General features: G+C 44.5%; 1 protein-coding gene across 5 annotated transcripts in view; it reads right to left on the bottom strand.

The window, feature by feature from the left end:
• The window catches only part of FGF12 (fibroblast growth factor 12), a 586,791-nt gene that overhangs the window by 266,050 nt on the left and 305,376 nt on the right, over window positions 1-15,365 (bottom strand). The window contains exon 1 of one of the 5 annotated variants that reach the window (XM_059163129.1): window positions 9,500-11,522. The exons of the other annotated variants lie outside the window; for them this stretch is intronic. Coding sequence (XP_059019112.1) covers window positions 9,500-9,698 — 199 coding nt within the window. The 5' untranslated portion in view covers window positions 9,699-11,522. Of the gene's footprint in view, window positions 1-9,499; window positions 11,523-15,365 lie in introns of those variants that run through there. 5 annotated transcript variants of the gene reach the window in all.

Raw genomic sequence — 15,365 nt, 5'->3', positions numbered from 1 at the left:
GAAGGAGGGAAGGGAAGGGGAAGAGAGGGAAAAGAAGGGAGAAAGAGAGGCAGAAAGGGAGGGAAAGATGGAGGGTGAGTGGGTCCATTTCCAGTACTGGCAGAGTGGGAAAAAAATAGACTAGGAAAAACAAACCTAAACTGAAACCACAATCTATGTACTCCTAACCAGACTTGTGAATTTGAGGAGTCCCACCCAGGCTGGCTAGACCTCAGCATCCTTTTGTGACCACTGGAAACAGTAAGGAGAACCCCTCTTCCTCTGAGGCTTGCGGTACAGATAAGATTCATTGAGTCTGTATGTCATTTACTCACTTCTTTACCAGTGACTGAGGAATTACAGTGACATCAGCAGGATGCTAGGCACTGAGAACTAGTAGGAATAGAGCACAGCTCCTATCTTTAGGAACTCAGATGCTGGCCAGAAAGAAGAAGCACACAGACATTATGTGGCACAGATTTGGGATGCCACTGAACACGTGAAAGATTCAACAATAAGCATAAAGAAAGGATCATAAGTATAATTTAGGGTACAGAGTTTCTAGGGGTTATGAATGGTTCCTAAAGGCTTTAATGAATAAAATAATGACCTTTTGTTTAAGGACCACAAGATATGAAACGATGGGACTGGAACACTTGGTGGTTCTCATCCCTGGCTATACTTCAGAATCACCTAGGAGGTGAAAAACAAGCAAACAAAACTGATGACTGATACCTGGGCCCCAAGGTAGACAAAGTAAGTCAGATTTTCTGGGTGTACAGTATTAGCACATTTTAAAAATTCACAGGTGATTTCATTTTGCAGCTATGCTGAGAACTCTGGCCTATATAATCTCTAAGTTCTAACATTTGTGATTGCACTACAGATCCCATTTGTCTCATGTCATTCTTCTCCTCTAGAAAGCCAAGTTTGGTCTTAGGCCTTAGGGCTCTCTCTGCTGACCCCGGAGAAGACATTTAAAAAGACCATAAACACTTAAACTCTAATTAAGAGACATTAACTACAGTATGATTAGAAGCAGGGAGCCAGGAGATACATGAATACCACAAACTAATGAAATGATTAACATTGAGCAGATAAAATAAGGAAGACTTCACGAAGTTTGTCTTTTCAGGCTCACTTGATTGCGCAAAGACCAATGAACTTGGCTTAAACCCACATGTGAAATCCATCTGTGTGCCACACATACGAAAGCCATATTTAGCACATATTCAGGACTGAACCAGGTTAAAGGTCTTTGGAAGCCCACTAGCTACCAAACATTTTGTTTCCATTTTAAAAGACTAGAAAAATTACTAAGGCTTTCTACTGTCTTGAATATTTTTCACTGCCTAAAATCTGTTTGCTTATAGGATTACCCTTGCAAGGTAGTAGTTCTAGATCAATGGTGGAGGTTGATTACTCTAATAAAATCGAAGTTTCCGTAGATAGCCTTATACAGATGGGTAATCAGGATCCTCATCCTAGTTAAAACTATTAAGAATAAATGATGACATGACTCAAATTTTCACCTTAGCATTCTATAGTGCTTTGTAGTTTGGGAATGGTATTATTCAACGTCTATCAACCCTGCTTCTCCCCTAGCTCCCCTCCACCTCAGCAAAGGTACCACTCACTACTGAATTGTTCAGCCAGGAATCATCCAGGCACCTTATTTGCTCTTCATTCAAATCTACCTACTATCAGACTTTGCTCATTCTACCTCCCACTCTTCTTGTCATAATCATCTGGGACTGGCAGAAGGTTTCAGGTCAATATAATCTATAGCCTGGACCAGTGGTTTTTAATCTTGTTGGTCTCAGGACCCTTCTGCACTCCCCAAAATTACTGAGTGCTCCCAAAAGCTTCTGTTTATGTGGCTTATATAATTTAATGCATACTGTGTTTAGAACTTACAACAAAATTTTTCAAATACTTATTTATTAAAAATAATAAGCCCACTAAAATATCAATAATATAATGTGTTTAAATAAAACATAACTATAATTCCCAAAATAATTTTTTTAAAGTAGTTTGTAGGCTTACAAATATTTTAAATGCCTGGCTTAACAGAAATCACCTGGATTCTTAGAGTGCTTCTGTATTTAATCTCTTGCAATATGTTGTTGTGGTTGAAGAATATAAAGAAAACTTGGCCTTACCCAGATACGTGGTAGAAAAGGGAGGAAAATTTCAATAACCTTTCCCAATGGTTGTGGATATATTATATAATCTCTGGAAAACCCCACTGGACACTTGTGACAGAATGAAAAGGGTAAATAATCAGTATTAGGAAATGTATTATGAAAATAATTTTGAACATGTGGACCCACTGAAAGGTTTTCAAGGAGCTCCCAGGGCCTCTGCACCAGACTTTGAGAACTGCTGGCCCAGACTTATGCCCTGGCCTCCTTCTGATTCCTTAACTCCCACTCTGGCTCTGCTGCAATTTGTTCTCTTCTCCAAAGCCACAGTGTCCATTTAACTACGCAAGTTACATTGTATCAGCCCCTATTTCTGACTCTTATGGATCCTAGATTAAAATACAAAAACCCTGGAGTGCCCGGGTGGCTCAGTAGGTTAAAGCCTCTGCCTTCAGCTCAGGTCATGATCTCAGGGTCCTGGGATTGAGCCCCACATTGGGCTCTCTGCTCAGCGGGCAGCCTGCTTCCCCCACTGTCTCTCTGCCTACTTGTGATCTCTGTCTGTCAAATAAATACATAATATCTTTTGAATCAAATAAAATACAAAATCCCTCACAACTCAGCCCTTGCTAGGTTTTCCAACATTACTTGTACCCCTTGCTCTCATTATTCAATCTATACTCAATTCCCTCTCGCCCCAATCTTCACGAGAAAGTTGTTCTCTTCTGCCTTTAACATTCTTCCATCCCTCTTTGCCTGCCCTATCCTTCAGAACTCAGCTTAAATGATAATACCTCCATTTTACAAATCAGCAAATAGAGGTTCAAAGATATTGACAACGTTACCTCAAGTTCTTACAAATAATATATCCAGAATTCGAATTCAGAGCCCACACCAAAGTCCATGTACGTAATCACTCTGCTACCTCATCACTTAAACAGTAACTAAAAAGACAAGAAAAGCCAAGGCAAAAAAAGACAGGGCAGACCTGACCTTGGTATTAACCTCTTTACATTCGTAAACATCTGAAGCAATTGTTTACACTTAGAGTCAAGAAAGCCTGCCCCTCTGGACCCAAGTTTCCCAGTGAGGCCTTGGGTGCCCCAAGTGACACCCCCTGACATCTCTGGGGCATGCAGAGAGACAGCCCCGCCAGGAGCCTGGGACCAGTACATAATAACCAGCCACCAGTCTTTGGACTTCAAGCCTCCTCCTCACTCGAGATCCTCTCTGAGAGCTCTAGATCACACACAGAGCAAAGCAAACCTATCATCACACTCCACATTTCCTTGAACTCTTTCTCTGACTCGCCCAAGAAGAGTTTCCCGGATTAGTCAAATTGAGTCAATCACAGTCAGCCTTGTTAAAAAGCTCAAGATAGTAAAGATAAAGAGAGATGACCTGCAGGGTCGAGAGTAGGAGTCATGTGACAGCTTAGCCACTTCCTGCCTCCAGGAACCCGGACAAGTCCCCCTGCCACTTTGAAACATAGTTTTCTTATAACGAAGATAGGGCTAACCATTATCAGTGAATTGCTATAAGAACCAAAGGGGCAAGAGCTGTGAAGAAACTGTAAATCCTAAAGTCATATAGTCAAATTAACTGCCATTGTTAAAAGTTATCATTATATAGGATTCATTTACAGACATTTTGTATCTAAGCCTTCTCCTTTTTATAGGCACTTAGAAGGTGGCCTTGGCTTGAGAGCCCTTTCGATATGGTGGATCTTTCTTTAGAGAACAGGTAAAACTCCATGGTTTGAGGGGTAGGCCATCAGATAGAATCCAAAATGTAGTAAATTAACTGGGTCGCCTCTGTCTAATGTGGTTATCTTTGAGAGTCCTCATAAAATCTATAATAACTCTAGGAGGAAAAGTCAATAGCAAACACATTTTGATGAAGCACTCAAGGAAGAGAAGAGAAAAAAGTAACTATTATTAACAAATGTCCCAAACCAAATCCACATTGTAGTACTCATGTATAAATATGCTCTCACCAAGAACAGAAGCAATGTGGTGCTATACCCGTAAGGCCAGTACTTTTTCCTACATATAATTTTATGAGCCAAAGCTTTATTTTCTAAAGATCTTCCAAAATATTCCTATTTCAAAAAAAAAAAAATTCCTATTTCTTCCTCAAATACAGAGACTGCTTCATTTCCCGTGTCCATTGTTTTTCTAATTCTGTTCAAGAATATCAACTTCATTAAAACTTTAAAGACTTAATCTGAGTTATGGCTTGATGAGATCTCTGTAGGATGAAAGAAATCAAGAGATCACAGTACCTGCTATTTTAAAATGTTCTTACAATGGAAACTTAATTTGTTGAGGAGAATGCACTGCTGTAGAGAAAATAGGATTAAAACACACACACACACACACACACACACAAATATCAGTTCAAATCCTAGGGTGGGTTTCTAAAGAGAAAAGCTTGTTTTGTTTTGTTTTAACAGACATCAAGCCAAATAGCATTTATTTAGTCCAATTTTGAAGTTGAGACATTTGTCAGACTTTTTAAGAAGAAAATACAATAAAAGTACTTGCTATAAATGTAAAGTATCACCTGTCATACTGAAACTATTGTTGATCTATATATTGACCAAAAGTATTTCAATTTATAAAAATCTAATTTACGTTCCATAGATCCCATGATTAAGCATTAGTTCCCCTTTTTCATCAATTTTCTCACTGAAGTTTTTATTTTCTGTAATGTTTTCTTCATCTATGTAAAAGTATGTGTTTGACAGTAAAATGTTGAGTAAGTGTGCTGGTAAATTCTATACATCTACCAAAACAAGATGGAAGGGTACTAAAATATTTTGAATAACCACAGTTTTTATAAAAGCAGAAATAAGGGCTCAGAAAAATAAGATAAATGAAAGCAACAAAATTTAGTAAAACATATAACCACTTATTTGATTTATTTTACCCACTCAGTGTAAAAACACTCTATTACTTTTAAAAGGGAGGGGCCTAAGAAACCAAATACTTAAGTCATACAAAATATCTAATGTTTTTTAGGCTAGGAATTTTTCCTGATTGCTTTTATTTTTTATTTTTTTTTTTTGCGTTGGTTTAAAGGAAGGAATTAAATGATATAGAAAAATAATAAAAATGTTAAAATCACATAAAATACATAGGTTTAGGCTTATCTCTACTCTGCCTTCCAGAGGGGTCTCATTTGAAAAATACAAGAGTGATACTGGATGATTTCCAAGGTTCATGGCCTCTCCAACATTCTGAGAGTTGGGAGTAGAGTGAACACTTTTCCCTTTCTTGATTGTGAATGCTATCCATTACCTTCAGTAACTTGAATCAAAACAAATGCTTTTGGAGTCAACCACTTGCACAGGTGTTTCTACTCAAAGTAGAAAGAACGTTGGAAATCAATGACCTGTGTAGTTCACATGCATATACTAGCAGCCTAAATGCAGAAAAAAAAACCAAAAACAACCCTCAGTTTGTTTTGTGAGATTAAGAGTCATTTATGGTTTGTCTCCCTCCCAATCCCATCTTGTTTCATTTATTCTTCTACCCACTTAAGCCTCCATGTTGCATCACCAGACCTGGGGATAAAAATATATGTATATAAAAAATATATGTTTATAAAAAATAAAAAATTTAAAAAAAAAAAAAAAAGTGGTGGCAACATGTTAGCAAAATTTTCAGCAGACCTGGCCCGTACAGATGTTCCACACATAAAAAATGACTCAAATAACAACCACAAAAATGCTCCCTTTTTATCACAAAGTACACAAACACAAATGTTCTAAAGGCTTTTTTATGGTTTGATGACTTCAGTCAACTTGCTGGTTCAAGGTCTACATCTCATTTCCAAAGAGCTACATACAATCCACGCAGTGTCTAAGGAACTACCTATTCCTGCGCTGTCTGTGTGTCCTCACTATTCGGTGTATTGCTACAATGCATGCTTGCTATAGGATGGTCATTTTAGAACGCTAATTGCCTAATTTATCCTATACCACTTTCTACCAGTTACCTCCTATACTCTGCACTATTCCTGTTCTAATTACAAAATAATAATAATAATAACAACAATAACAAAAGTAACAACAGCAGCTGCCATCCCTAATGGTAAAAACAAATGCAAAATCTACAAAATTACTTCCATCCTTTAATAGAGGGCACCCATTTTTCTTTTTTTTCTTAAGATTTTATCTGTTTACTTGAGAGAGAGAATGAGAGAGCAAGAGAGGGGGAAGTTCAGAGGGAGAAGCCGACCCCCCCACCCCAACTGAGCAGGGAGCCTAATCCAGGGACTCCAGGATCATGACCTGAGCCTAAGGCAGTCACTCAACCACCTGAGCCACCCAGGCACCCATGGGCACCCAGTTTTCTTATACATCTTTCATCAGTGTTGTGTTGTGAAGACCACAGGCAAGATAAATCAACGAGATCTAGTTCTAGTCCCAAATTTGCCCCAATCTAGCTACATAACCTTCTATAAACCACCAACTTGCCCTGATTCTAGGTTTTGTCATCTAAGCCAGGTGTTTGCTGCACCATCCCAGGAGAAGCCACCACACTATGCTCCCGGGATGGCATCATTAAAGCATCTGATGTGCACCATGACGCTGGAATCGTGTGATGTGAGGCCTGCACTATCACCTCTCATCTTTTAATTGTGCAATATCATGCATGATTTTGAAATCTGAAACCTTTACTATGTGATTTCCATATTTCCACTGTATTTATAAAGTTTCAACCTTATACATATCAGAACTTGGTGAACGAAGACAAGAAATTGAGAGACAATATATCAGCCATGAAATCAGAAAAACAACTGTGGCCTTTCCCATCCAACATCGGATTTAGTTTCACTGCCTCAGCTTCATTCCCTTGGAGAGTCTGCTCAATGGAATGTGTGTCTCAACGATAGAATTCCAGAGTGGAAATTCTTTATCAGGCCAAGTGATTCCATTTCACCACTTTCTTACCATTTGTGACTCAGTTTATAGTTCATTAGTGTATGGCTTAGAAGGGCAAGTGATTTCAAGAATAACTCAACTATTACGTGAAGGTAACATCAAATGCTTATAAAACAGGTTCCCTCAAATAGCTTCTCTTTTCGGTGTTTAGCAACTTCCTCCCAATCCAGTTTAAGAATCCTCTCTGGAATTGAGATGTGGAAGGCGCTATCTCTCTATAAATAGGCTCATCCCATGCTATGTGAATCATGGTTGCTGACAGCAAATCAACAGACTAATTATTTGGCTTTGTTAGTAGCGATAATAGCACGCTAACATCTTTCCAAATCTTTTTCCACATCCCATACCCCCATTCTTCTAAGCTAAGCTTCAGACCAGACTGAAATGCGGGTGTACAGAGCACACCCGTGGGCCTCGCATGGGGCCTGGGATCTCTCAGCCACATTATTGTGAGACTTCAGCTAAACAAAAGAGGTCACCAGCCAGGATTCTTTCTTCCAAGATGTACACTAAGTAAATGAAAAAGAGGAGCCGATTAAGTGAACACTGAAGAAAACAATAAACTCAGCAATTCTCTCAAATTCTGTTTTCTAGTGAGATGCTAAGGAAAGGACCACAGGAAGTAATGTCCCTCATGGAAAATTAAACCCTGCAAATGGTTCATGTCCAGATCGACTTCCACAAAGATCAAGTGAGTTCAGCTCATCCATTCACAAGTATCACCCACCTATTATTTTTACTGCCTTGTTTAGAACTGAGGGGGCTGAGGGATCTATTCACAATTATCACTTAATTATCTCAACTGGAATACAAAACATACTTCAATGACTGAAATATAAGAGTTACATTGAATTCAGAACCTTGAAGTTCCTTTTAGACCACATAAGCCCTTAGAGAAGATGACCCCCAAATGATCCCTGCACAACAATGCAAGGGATTTTATTTTCCCCTAAAAGAATTATATATTCTATAAATATTGAACCCTAGATTTCATAGAAAGCTTCACTTTATGAAATTAATAGGCTAGATCAATTTTATGTAAACTGGAAGAGATTTAGTAGCTCTTGCCTTGGGATCACAATCTTTTCGCTTACTCCCGAAATTTACTATTTGATCAACAACACAGAGAGGAGTCTACTGTGAAGTGACTCGTGTCATGAAAACCCATGGGAAAAATGAAAATGAGATGTTTTCTTCATAAGACTTAACCATAAATTTCTAAGCTAATTCTGAGCTTCACTGATCCACACTTTCCAAATGTTTTCCTCAACCCAATGACCCTAGCCCATGTTTCATTCCTGGAACCCAGGAGTGCATCACAGAATTGCAAAGATGCTAACCTAAACCAGTCAAATGATCTCTGAGCAAGCTTTCTAGGCCGTATTTCCTTTCAGTTGACCACACCAAGAGGAGAGTACCTCTAGATTGCAAAAGACCCAGAAGGCCACACCCAGAGAGGATCAACAAAGTCTGGTGGAAGGACAAATCTGGGCAATTTCGCTTTCATTCTCTCAAGCTGGCCTGGTTTGAGGTGGGAATAAGCATCCTGAAACTCAAGGTATCCACTTTCCCTTTGTAAATAAAGATCACAATGGAGACTAACCATGTGCCTTTACAAAGAGGAGAATCAACTTCAGAAGGGCCTTAACAAGAAAATCTCTGATAAGTCCAAAGTTTTGTGGTTCTTTTCACACTCCCTTGGGCCAAATTGCAGATACTATGTTGTTTCCTTAATGTCCCAAAAGAAAGTGTGAGTGTGCAAAGGATGGGAGCAATAGGGCAGAAAACTTAATGAGCAGAATCTGGGAAACCAGGAGAGTCCTGGAGGAAGAGAACAGGAAAAAGAAGTCTGTGTAAAATGAAGTGAAGGGGCATGCAGGAAAGCGGGGAAGTGAGAATCCATCGGAATGTCTGAAAGATGCAATATCATGTGTTCCTGGGGGAAGAGTTTGAAAAAGAAAAAAATTAAATTCATCTGGTGTCTACTAAGTGTCTGTGTCCAGAACTATGCTAAACGTTATGGGAGATAGAGGGAAGAAGGTTTATTTACATTAGGGTCCTCAGCAGGCAGTATAAGCACTGTATGGATGGATAAATGGATGGATGAGAGAGAGACTATGAATGAGATGGTCGCTTCCTCAAGGATTCTACAGGCTTTATGGGACCAGGAGCATCTATACATGTAGCTCTCATCTTAGTCAAACTGTGGTTTCATCGAGATACAAAGTGTTTTCCTGAATATGGGACAAGAAGCTATTAACTGACAGAGGGTGACTGAGAGAGAGACGTCTGGAAATTAAGGGAGAAGGGGGCCAGAATGGAGCCAGGGGGATCCTGGTTCCCTTTGGTGGGTGCCCCCAGGTGCTTTGCAAAAGGGTAGAGAGGTGTCAGCTCTGGGGAGCCCACCGCCTGGGCTTCTACTGACCTGGTCTCCGCCTCACTGGCCTCTTGCGGCCGCTGCAGAAGCGCACTTTGCTGAATACCCCGAGGACGTGCCTTTCGCACAGGGAGCGCCCGTCTTTGCTGGGGCTGGAGCGGCGCTTGGAGGCCGACACCCGGTCGCTGTTGGACTCCCTCGCCTGTCGCTTCTGCCGGATCAGGGAGCTGGCTATCGCCGCAGCCATAGCTGCTCAGCGCGGGCCCCAGGCCCCGGGCTCCACTGCGCCCTCGGGATCGCGCTCCACCGGGGCGAGGGCAGGACCTCGGCGGCCTGGAGGGACAGGGCAGGCGCGGGGAGGCAGTGCTAATATTTGAGGAGGCTGCAGTACGGAAAACCCGACGCCCACAAGGTTAGTCAGAATCTGGGCAGTGGCGACAAAATGTGTGAAAATCCAGATGTAAACTTCCCCAACCGCTGGCAGCGGGGGCGGGGCGGTCCCAGGCCTTCCAGTTAACTAGACTCTTGCACCCCAAACTTGCACCCCACGGCGATCCGCATCCGAGGGGCAGTGGGGAGTTTGGTCACACTGCGTTCAGAGTACCAAGTGGAAGGGTAAGAAGGATGTCCAAAACAACAAGCCGTGCCCCCGTTGGAGAGGCGCAAGCGTTGTAAGGTGTCCAAAGTATATCTACACATACATACATATAAAACCCGTTTACAAAGCAGAGTCCGGACCGAGGCGGGTAGCGAGCCCCCGGTAGAAAATACTAAAAAGTGAATAAAACGTTCCTTTAGAAAACAAGCCACCAACCGCCAGAGAGAAGGAGAGGAAGGCAGCAATTTAACTCCCTGCGGCCCGCAGTTCTGGAGATTAGGAGGTCCGTCCCGGCTGGGTGAGGTCTACGGAATGCATCGCGCCGGCTGCGGTTCTCCAGAGGCCGGCCGCCGGAGTTCTGGAATTCCGAGAGGCGTGAAGTGGGAGCCGTGAGCCGGAGTCGGGGTAGGGGCGCGGGGCGGGGGCAGCTGTTTCCAGCTGCGGTGCGCGCGACTCCCCGCCAGCAGCGCTGCGATGAGAGCGGGAGGAGAGGGAGGGGGAGGGAAGGAGGGACGGGGAAGGAGGGAGGGACGGAGGGAGGGAGATCCTCGAGGGCCAAGCACCCCTCGGGGAGAAACCCGCGAGAGGCGAGCGCCGGGAATGCGCGGGGTCCCAAGAGCGGGCGCTCTTGCTCTTTCTGCTCGCTTTCTGGCACAAGACGGGCACAGTTGGTGATTATTTAGGGAATCCTAAATCTGGAATGACTCAGTAGTTTAAATAAGCCCCCTCAAAAGGCAGCGATGCCGAAGGTGTCCTCTCCAGCTCGGCGCCCACACGCCTTAACTCGAGCTCCCCGCCATGGTCCGCCCGGTGCCGCCGCACGGAGCCGGTCTCCGCACAGGCTCAGAGGGAGCGAGGGAAGAGGGAAGGAGGGGGCGCCCTGGTGGGCTCGGGATCAGGTCATCGCCGCGGTGCCCGGGCCCCCCAGGCTCACGCGGCCCGGCAGTCCGCAGCTCGCAGGCAGCAGATCAGATGGGGATTACCCGCCGGACGCGAGGTCGATCACTCGCTCCCGCGCAGCCCATCCCGGCCGAGGAAGGAAGTGACCGGCGCGCTGCGAACCCCCGCGCGTCGGCTCGGGCGGGGCGGGGGCTGGCTGCGGGCGACGTCGGCTCGAGGCTGCTGCGGCTCCGGCCCTGAGCTGCCCACCATGGTCTGGCGCTGGGAGCGCAGGCGGGGCCCCCAGGCCGTCCGGGACGACGGCGGGAGGCTGTGGAGCGCGCCCCCGGAGCCGGACGCAGACTCTGGGGTCAAGGCCAGGGAGCAGGTGCGGGTTGCCGCCAACTCGCCCAACTTGCTGCGCGGGTGGCCGCTCAGAGCTGCGGGGTAGCGGGGCGCCCCCAGCCGCCGCGCCGCCGCCTCCCCAGGCCCCAGAGGGGGCGCTCAGGGCGGAGTCCCATTCATGGGCAAAGGCTCTGGGCGCGCCAAGCCTCACTGGCTCCCGGGCGCCGCCGCTGCCGCCGCCGCCGCCCAGCAGGCTCGCTCCGCTGGAGCGCTAGCGCCGCAGGAAACTCTAGGCGGGGACGACAGCCACGGAGACGGAGGGTGGAATGAAGAGCCGGCGGTCGCCGGAGTACCTCTGGCACAGCTCGCCCACCCGCCCAAGGGCTTGACAGCGCCCGGGTGGGGTAGGGCCGGGGGTCGGGCTCCCGGAGCGCAGGGAAGCGCTGCGCGCTCGGGTCCTCCTCCCCTCCCGGGCGCCCTCTGCTCCCAGACTCTCTTCTCCCTCCCTCCCGTCACCCCTCTCCCCCTTCTCCGTCTTCCGTCTTTCCCCTTTTCTCCTCTCTACGCAATCCTACGTGATTGAGGTTTGGATGAGAAATTCTCAGAGGCAGAGTGAAGGAACTGCAGCTCGGGTCTGTTCTGTCCCATCCCTCCCCCAAGAGAAAAACACAACCACGGGCCGGTTAAAGGACCCTGAGTGCACAAAGAAGGGGTTAGGAGAGAAGGAGCTGAGGGAAAGCAGCCGCCCTCTCTCCCACAAGCTGGGGCAGACAGAATTCTCTGTTAAGGAAGGCAGGCAGTGGACACTTCAGAAAGTAACAATGACCTTTTGGGCCCTATGTTGAGCCCCACCTTCAGCTCATTTTGTAACAGGATGAAGTGCTTCTGCATCCTTGAAACCCAGTTTTCTTGGTTCTATCCAGAAAGCTGCAGAGCAGGTTCTACCCTTAAAATAAGGGATCAAGTGAGCGCCCTGCACAGAGAGGAGAATGCGGGAGGGGTGAGAGGGTGACTGTGGGCAAGGGCAGTCAACAACCAGCTCTGGGGTGCAGTCAGGTCTCCAGGATGCTTGTGATGGCAGAGGGGCATTACAGAAAACTCAGCGAGAAGATGTTGTCACCCAAGTTGAAAGGCAGCATGAAAGATTTGGAAACGTAAAGTAGTCACCTTCCATTTGTGCTATGGTCTGGATGTGACTATTAGTTACACTTATAATCTCTCTTCAACTTGTCTTCAGATAATCCTGCCCCTTCCGTCTCTCCACTAAGCATCACGGGTAGAGCCAGAAGATTAAATGGATGATTTCCAAGAGAAACACATATATGTTCAAAACATCCTGAGAGAGGGCAAGGAACACGCAGACCTGGAAGCTACTAGAAATGGATAGGGGATCCTGAGAAGTGGGGGCAGGAACTCTCCAGATGTGGGCAAAAACCTAGCAGAGATTCACTTAGGCAAGGAGAAGGACTGAGGCCTCTGAGCACTGTGTCAAACAACCCTTCGGTGTTTGGGGGCCTGGATATTTCATGGTGCTGCTGGACACAACACTGACATAAGGGGCTTTAGGAGCCCCACAGCTAGGAGGAGGATTCAACAAGCAAGGAACCCTGAGAGGGGGGAATCCCAACTCTCTACACAGCACACAATCCCCTGCAGCAGTCAATGTGACTGAATAACGACAGTGAACTTGGGATTCTAACCATGCAGAACTAGAGAGGTGAAAAAGACACATGCAAACACACACACACACACATCTTCTCCAAAACTGAAGCTGAATACATTTTTGAAAATGCATCCCAAAAGGGCAAGAGGAATTACTTAAAATTAATTAGTGACACTGTCAATTAGGGAAATGTTCACATTTTACCAATAAAATCATTTTCCCTCCTTGGCTACCAGAAGACTTGCCTCATTCTTGAGGAAGGCAGACACAGATAGCACTGGCTGGCTTTGGGGGTTCCTGGCCTCCTGCAGTTCAACACCCAAAAGGAAAAAGGTCAGCTAAGGTGAGGAATACAGGGAGATGGGCAAGCGAGGGGTGTGTAGTGAGGCCATGAGGAAATCATTGCTAAACTTGGAGTTTCTTATCCTCAAAATGAGAATAATCAGTCCCATCTACCTCACAGAACTGAATATGTATGTGCAAGCATTTTGAAAACTGGAAAATGCCAAACGAGTGAAAGAGATGATGACTGTTTGTTTTTTTGTTTTTTGTTTTTTTTTTTTAAGAAAATGCACGATACTCTTCTGAGATGCTTTTTTTAAATTCAGATTCCTGATGGTTTCTCAGAACCTGAAGCACAAGTCTCTAAGAAGAGGCCAGGAATTTGAGTTTTTAACAAGTTTTTCACGTGTCAAAGCTTGACTTTTACACACACGCACACAATGTAGATAATACTAGAAGGAAGAAATCAACCCAGACTCTCCAAATCTAGCACTTCTATCAAATTGCAGTCCTGGTATTCCCACCACCCACCCCACCCAACCCCCCAAAAGAAGAGTCTGCGAAGAGGATGGGTGTTCTCTAATCTTTGACTGTGTTGGGTTTTTTCTGTAGGTTTACGGGAAATGAAGATGTTCTGACGCAGAGGGTAACCAGTGGAGTGGCACAGGACAGAAGAGGGTGGATGGGGCAGGAGGTGAAAATGCAGACAACACGTGTTTGAAGTTCTCTCTGTCTTGACATGCCAGTGTCAAGTCAGACATTTAAGGAACAAAATCAAAACAAAATCAATGGGAGCTTTGTGAGAGTGACACTATTCCTGTCTTTAGATCTCTATTAAAAGAAAGTAGTGTTTCCGATTTCGATTAGACAACAAAGACTACTCCTTGTTGTCAGAGTACTTGTGTAGCTGCTTAGCCCTGGAAGTCATCCTCAGCATCCTTTACTTTATTGACTCCATTTCCCCAAGGAGAGGAAGAGGTAAGTCTCCGGACCTTTGAGAAGTTATCTAGGATCCATGCACACGGCTGTTTAGCTCAGAAGCATTGCTTAAGTTAGGTAGGTTTGCTTGTTTTAAACACCCTAAAACCTTTTCCTGTGGCATTTTGTTTACCAACTCTTAAGTATTCTTTTTTTTTAAGATTTTATTTATTTATTAGACAGAGAGAAATCACATAGGCAGAGAGGCAGGGAGAGAGAAAGAGGGTTAAGCAGGCTCCCAGCTGAGCAGAGAGCCCAATGCAAGGCTCGATCCCAGGACCCTGAGATCATGACCTGCGCTGAAAGCAGAGGCTTAACCCACTGAGCCACCCAGGCGCCCCAAGTTAGTTTTTTGACATCCAGAAATTCATAACTTTCCTAACAGGCCACTAAAGGTCAAAAATCTTCTCTACAGTTATAAGGGCATTTCAGTATCCTTGCATTTTGGCATCAGGAATGAGATTAAATCAGCCTACTGATAATTTAGGTAAAACAATCTGGTTTTTTAAAGGGCAATATCTCAGAGATAAAAATACCTCGATTTTTATGCCATCTTTCTTTGTAAGAACAACTTGCAAATTTACCTTTGCAATTCTGAAGACATCATGGGTGGAAGCAGTTTTAACTACTTTGGAGGAAGTTGCCAGATACACATTGAAAGGACAATTATGGAGTTGTATTTTATATTTCTGACCTCCACTCAAGCAAACAAAACCTGAACAGTCTTCATCATCTCCATATTTTGAAAGGAAAAAACACAGAACATTACATTATCTTTCTCTTATTCACATACCAAGCCTTCTAACTCCCACATCAAACTCTGAGGACCACTGTAGTCATTCACTTGAAACCTTAAATTGAGCACAGAGTACATCCAAGGCTCTGCTTCAGTTACCAAGGGGAACTCAATACATCCTCTACAGTCTTCCTGCCCTCAACAAACTTACAGGACACGCCATCATGATCTTATCTGACTCTTAATCACCTACTAGCTGTATGCTCCTGGACAAGTTATTTAATCTGTCTAAACCACATTTGCAAGACAGGTCAGTGATCATGACACTAGCAGTACCTATCGAACTGGGCTGCTGCAAGGCTCAGAGAAGATGTGATAATAATGTAAAGTATTAGAATGAGTATGCTGTTATTAAAATATCCATTTAAATCAA

The sequence above is a fragment of the Mustela lutreola genome, chromosome 2 (genome assembly GCF_030435805.1).
Source record: "Mustela lutreola isolate mMusLut2 chromosome 2, mMusLut2.pri, whole genome shotgun sequence".
NCBI lineage: Eukaryota > Metazoa > Chordata > Mammalia > Carnivora > Mustelidae > Mustela > Mustela lutreola.
This window is presented reverse-complemented; position numbering and strand designations above follow the sequence as displayed.